At 32.9% G+C, this 6,820-nt stretch overlaps 1 protein-coding gene and 1 pseudogene across 1 annotated transcript; one reads left to right on the forward strand and one right to left on the reverse strand.

Moving 5' to 3' along the window:
- The first annotated feature begins 348 nt into the window (after positions 1-348).
- LOC120162844 lies at positions 349-3,083 on the forward strand (annotated as a pseudogene).
- A 1,798-nt stretch (positions 3,084-4,881) lies between these two features.
- Positions 4,882-6,267, reverse strand: LOC120162862. Its single transcript, XM_039172927.1, has 2 exons — positions 5,921-6,267; positions 4,882-5,326 (listed from the first exon to the last, which is right to left on the reverse strand). Exons 1-2 carry the CDS (start codon positions 6,223-6,225, stop codon positions 5,086-5,088), a joined length of 546 nt encoding a protein of 181 aa, XP_039028858.1. The 5' UTR covers positions 6,226-6,267; the 3' UTR covers positions 4,882-5,085.
- Between the last annotated feature and the right edge of the window lie 553 nt (positions 6,268-6,820).

Consider the following 6,820-nt stretch of genomic DNA (forward strand, 5'->3'; position numbering starts at 1 on the left):
TGGTGTTAATTTTTTAACAGAAAATGACGAGTTTGAAACGTACTAAATAGTCAGGTGACCATTTGTAACTTTTATTAACCGTGGACTCAACAAATGAACACCCTTTGGTTAAAGGACCATTTATAATTTTTATGAAACTATTTGGGTACTTTACCCAAAGTTTTCAAAGTTAAAATCAGAGATCCAATGGACTTCTCATACTCTGTTTTTGCTGATTCAACTTGAAAAAAAATAAAAAGAACGAGATTGTTGGTTACCCTGTACAATTTCGTGATCAATACCCATTTTAATTGCAAGAATAGGAGTTCTTTTAAAGTGTGTTTTCCTTTCAAATTTTGGTCTCTTTTGGTGTGTTTTTCTTGGTCACCATCTCTGCCCTGTTTTTCTCTCTGTTTGAGTTCTTCAGCAAAACTTTCTCAGGGTAAATCAATTTTGAATTCACTTGTTTTTATAATGTAAAAAAGATATTTTTTACTTTAATAATTGTTTTTTATGTTCTTCATGGTTTCAGGATTCAAACTGATAGAATTTCTGACCTCAATAGTTCGATTCCAATTGAAACAGAGGATTCCATTGAGGAGAAAACGATGGAAACTAAACCTGTTGCTATGGAGTCGAAAGGCGAAGACAGTGAATCAACTGAAGAAAATGAATCCCCAAATTTGTTCTTCAAGTTTCAGTATCAAACCCAGACGTTTGAAGAATTAAGGAAGAAATTTGAAGGAAATGAGAATTTTATTGTTGGCCTACACTCAATTCCTTGTACAAGCACGAACAAGTATGAGTTCAAGTCAGAGAATGATATTTGTTGTATAATGGAGAAGCCTGAGGATTTTACCATTTGTGTGAAAGAATTTTATGCTGATTCCAGCAATGGGTTACTGTCAGAACAAGATTTCTTAGAACAAAATTTGAAAGATTTATCAGAGGGTGAAATTGATGAGGCCCAACAAAGCAAACAAACTGTTTGCGAAAATGTTTCAGGGAAACTTGGCTGCAGTGTTTCAGATACTAATATGGATTCTACAAGGAAAATTGAAGATCAAGATATAAAGCAAGAGCTTAGAACATTGAATAAGGATTCAAATGCTTTAGATAATTCAGAGGAGTCCAATTTGGAGAATCCGTTAGCTTCAGATTCTGAGGATTCAAATAGTTTGGAAACCCTTTGGGAACATCAAGAACTGTTAGAACAGCTGAAAATGGAGATGAAAAAGATTAAAGCAACAGGCTTGCCAACAATCTTAGAAGAATCAGAATATCCAAAGATAATGGATGATTTGAAGCCATGGAAGATTGATGAGAAGTTCCAATACGCAGATAGAATGACCGAGCTTCATAAATTCTACAAGAGTTATAGAGGAAGGATGAGAAAGTTCGATATCTTGAATTACCAGAAGATGTATGCAATAGGTCAGTTTTATCTTTTTAGTTCAGTTTGTTTAATGATTTACGTTCTACCTCATATTACCTTTTTTTTATAGACCGATAGCGTACAATGGTACTTTGTATCTATCATCTGTTCTAGTTGTTCGCTTGAATTTTATCTTTTTTTCTCGTATGGTTTTTTCTTGTTCTTAAATGACAAATTACGAAGTTAACCTATCTCATGTTTGTTAATAATTTCATAGGGCTTCTGCATTCAAAGGATCCATTTCAATCAATTTCAACCCACAAATCATCTTCAGCTCCAGCAGTTGCATCGCTTCTCCCTCAAAAGCTCCGACCAGGAAGACGAAAAACGTCGGATTCCGACCCCATGTCGAAGTTCATCAACGAGCTTCAAAGCGATCTGGAAATGGTGTATGTAGGGCAGATGTGCCTTTCTTGGGAAATACTTCATTGGCAATATCAGAAAGCTATTGAAATATGGGAATCCGATCCGTACTGCCTGCGTCGAAACAAATACAATGAAGTCGCCGGTGAATTTCAACAGTTTCAAGTTTTGATTCAAAGGTTCATAGAGAATGAACCCTTTGAAGGTCCCAGGGTACAGAGCTACATCAAGAAACGATTTGTTGTACGAAACCTCCTTCAAGTTCCCGTTATCCGAGGTAAGCATTCTGTTGTTCTTGCATGTCACGTTTTTGGTTGCGTTTATATAATTGAATAGTCGAATCAATCGATTTCCAGTTTGGTGAACATGGGGATCTGAATTTTTAATCCATGCTCATGAATTCTTGATCAAGTAGCAACAAAAAGGAAAGCCCGTGATTTTCTGGTTTTGGTGCAGAAAACAGCTTGAAGGATAAAAGGAACGGTAGAAGAAAAGAAAGAGATGATGATGATAATGGTGTAATTACAGCAGATGTGTTATTGGAGATGATGGAGGAATCAATTCGAATATTTTTGGCGATTCATTCGAGCTGATAAATATGCAAATATTGCGATCCCTAACGTCAGGAAAAGAGCTCCAGAACCAGATGAGCTTCAACTTTTAGCAACACTTCAAACAAGTTTACAAAAGGTTAGTCTTTCCAAATCATATGTTATTCATATGATCGACTCGAGAATAATTCAGATGAATTAAGGCTTTTCTCGAGTCGAACTCGAATAATTTATGAATATAAATGTCTTGTTTAGTCCTATTTTTTGACATTTGGATGATGAAAATGCAGAAGGACAAGAAGCTTAGAGAGATGGTAAAAAGTGGGAAGTGCATGTTAAAGAGAATGAAGAAGAATGAAGGGGAGAATTCAGATCAAGTCCTTTACTTATTCTCCCAAGTGGATTTGAAATTAGTGGGTAGAGTTTTGAACATGTCTAAAGTGACCAAAGACCAACTCTTTTGGTGCCATAGCAAATTAAGCAATATTAATTTTGTTAATAGCAAGATTAATGTTGAACATTCTTTTTTTTCTTTTCCCCAATTAGTAATATAGTACTAACCTCAACCAAACGAGGTTGGATCAAGTGGTAAACAACTTGATATCGCTTAAGCATATTTTGAGTTTGAGTCTTTGTATATGCAGAAAATCTCTGCTAGGAGACTCATCTACCAAAATCAAGTGTGCAACCCGGATCGGTCCGAATTAGTCAGGGAGAAGCTGGGAATTGCGAAAGCAACCAAAAAAATAGGGTAAATTACAAATTTTATCACTAAACTTTACTATCTCCTATTTTGCTCACTGAACTTTAAAAGTTTTTAATTTCCTCACTGAACTTAATATTTTGGATTTTTGTGTCACTATGTCATTAAATAGTTAATGGCATTAAAAATACGATGTTTTTAAAAAAACAAAATTTTCACCAAAATGACATTGTTTTGCATCTATATAACAACTCATTTATAATGTCGTTAGTGAGAAAACAACTAAGTGGCAAAAAAACCAAATGTATTAAGTTCAGTGAGAAAATTGAAAAGATTTAAAGTACAATAAGTTAAATATGAGAGAAAGTAAAGTTTAGCTACCAAATTTGTAATTTACCCAAAAAATATATAGTGTAAGCATTGATTCCTCTCTCCATAAATACATGTAAAAATATCATTGCAGTTCATATATTATATTTCAGATTGTATTTTGGTCCCTCCGCTACAAAAGGATAAATTAATTTATGTACATTTCGAAAATAGTAAAATAATCATTCCTTTAAAAATTACAATCATTTATCATTAACATTTTTAAATAAGAATAATACTAAAAAGTAAAATATATATTTTAGTCAAATTTTTTTTACAAATTAGCAAGAGTGAAATAGTTTGAAATATATATTGTTGAAACTTAATTATAAAAATATATCAATATAAACATAATACTTCATATTCATATTCATATTCTTATTATTTTATTTGTTTTAAAATAAAATAGATATTACTATCAAATTGGACCAGGCCTAAAGTTTTCTTATAATTGGATTTCTTCCCAATACATAAATACTTCTAATTTAATCCTATTTTGTTTGGCAAGGCCCGGTATAAAAAGAATTATATTCTGAAAATAAAAAGTATAAGAACAAATTTAAATGTTGTGTTTAAATTCTAAACATGTTAGAAAAATAAATATATGAATTAATTAGATTATATCACGAGACTAAATAATATTTTTATTTAACTATTTCTTTTTTGTAAGAGAAAGATTTATTAAACCACAAGTTTTAATAGTATTTTTATTAAACTATTTTCCTTTTTGTATGAGAAAATTTATTAAGTTAACTTGTTAAACTAAAAATCATAATTGATAATTGATAGTGAAAAAATATTTCATAAACGGATTGTATTGATACTATGTGTCTTTATTATTTTATATTTTAAATATAATTAAAAATTACAATAACCTTGTGACATAATTAAATTATACTAACCATAATCAATTAATTTTAACTATTGATGTGTTGTGCACGATCCAAGCTATCTCATTGGTAAAGAGAAAATTATTATTCCCAAAGATTTCAGGATCGAGCACCAGATAATATAATGCTGTTTGAACTTCAAATGATTGTGAATCTTTAAAACATATATTATTTTGTAATCATTATTTTAATCTTGTTTGTGAAAAAAATTACTGCGCCTAATGCTAATTTAAGGCTAAAAAACGACACAACCGAAAATATGATAAAAATCACAATATTTTAGGTTGAGCACAATCTAAAATGTTAACTGATTAAACCTAAAATGTTACAAATAATATAATATTTTTATCACATTTTCAGTTGCGCCTCAAAATTATCGTTTTTTAACCTTAAATTAGACTACCGCTCTTTATACTTCCTCAACCACTCCAAATTGTCAGAGTTGATAAAAGCTATAGCAATTCCTTAAAAGCAATGCAGCAATTTAAATTGCATTAATGCTCAATGTTGCTAGTACAATTAAAAATCATCATACTAAGTGTAGCATTCGAGATTCAGAAGTAAAATAAGTTCATATAAAACCCAATTATATATCTAATTTACTTTTGGGGATCCATATATTTTGCTGAAGAAATACCAGTCATACACAATTATTACTGTGAAATGCAAACCATAGACATAAAGATAAAGATAAAAAGACAGTTGGGGAAACATGTATAGTGGTTGATGATGCCATCAACTGCATTACAGGGCACCCCCTTTGACACGGTATGTTTTTTCAGCAGAAAGAAGAGGCTAAGCTTTAATGGTATTTTCAACTTGATCAAAGTGATCCTGTCGGGCATTATCAGCCAACATAAGAGCAACTAACCAGAAAAGGGCTGAATCCAGGGACACAAACGCACCACCACCAAGGAGTCCAGTCTTAGCAGTAGGGCATTGTGTCTCGAGATTGTGATGAACATTGCGGGTCAGGCGAAGATGCTCTGTGATCGTCGGCCACAACAGCAGAGTGGCTGCTAACCCCCCGGTAAACCTGCCCATAAGCAGATCAAAATTTTATATCTTAATAACAAGGGCACCCATAATCATAATAGTAAATTGCAGTGTAACAATCTTATCATAATGTTTTTCAAAGTCACCGTCAATCATTTAAAATCACGACACTGCAGCCGTGACCGTAAGCACAATTTAATACTATGCCCACAACTATACTTGAGTGAGTTTTAATAGGATAATATGATTCTGGAATTGTTGGGTGAGAGTCGAGGAAGGATAATATGGTTTGAAATTGATATCGTATCGAGTTCAAGTCTTGTAAATGCAGAAAATACACGAGGAACCAGGAGGGCAACACAAAAATTGACATAGAAAGTAAATCATACGAGTAAATGAAATAGATGCAGGATTTTATGCAGGTGAACCAAATATATAGAAAAAAATTATAATGTATGATAATTTTATCCCACCCGCCCATCCATCCCTGGAAATAATCATGATAGCCCAATCTGAAGCATCAAAATTTTGAAGAATTCCATCTTGCCATTAGCACAGGATTAAAGAAACCATTGGATCTACATAATCATGGGCTAAAACAAAGAGAGAGAGAGAGAGAGAGAGAGATGCTTACAAGGCGATGTTGAAGAAGACGAAGAAACTGGTGCTTTGGAAGAGAACAGATTGTGGAACGGATTTCCCCTTGTAAGGGTAAAACAGAGACCAATAGCCGGCGAAAGAAGATAATATGAGGAACGAAACCGATAGGTAGCCGAGGGCAACGGAGGGATCCGATGGATACTTGCATAGAACCGAATCTTTACCGGGAATCGGGGTTCCAGCAGCGGGCTTCTTGTTCTCCGCAATGACTCCGAAGATGAAAGACAAGACGCCGAGGCCGGCGACGATGAGGGCCGCTCGCTTCATAGTCACACCCATGGTGGATTTTGATTACTCGATGATCTGATGAAACCCAAGGGCAGTTATAAAAGAAGGGTCAATGATGGCCAAAATATAGGTAAATAAAATAACAGCGTACTTATTAAGATATCTCTCCTAATTTGTAGCTACCCTTGTGCCATTGATAGAATCTTTGGGGATAATTTTATAGGTAAATTACAATGTCATACGTCAATTATCTTGTTACTTCTATTATGGTCATTAAATTTAAAAAAAAAATAATTTAATCATTAAACTTTCTAGTTATTCTTTCTTTGACCACTTTAAAATGACATAGATTATTTTAATTTTAATGATAATAGTTTTAACACTTAATGATCTCTCTCTCAAAGTTTTCATTTTTCATTCACATAATCAAACCCTAAACTCGATATCTTTTTTATATTTAGCTAAAGTGATTACAAAGTAGTATATGTTCTAAGTATTCTCACCCATTTGATAATGAATGTTCAAACACTTTTGCAGTCGCAGGTGCTCAAATTAGTGGCCTCTAAAAACAACAACGATTCCTTTAACCACTGAGGTAATTTTACTCGTGCTAAACCTCAAATCTTATTCAACATTAAATATTAAC

Source organism: Hibiscus syriacus, unplaced genomic scaffold (assembly GCF_006381635.1).
Source record: "Hibiscus syriacus cultivar Baekdansim isolate YM2019G1 unplaced genomic scaffold, ASM638163v2 tig00111409_pilon, whole genome shotgun sequence".
NCBI lineage: Eukaryota > Viridiplantae > Streptophyta > Magnoliopsida > Malvales > Malvaceae > Hibiscus > Hibiscus syriacus.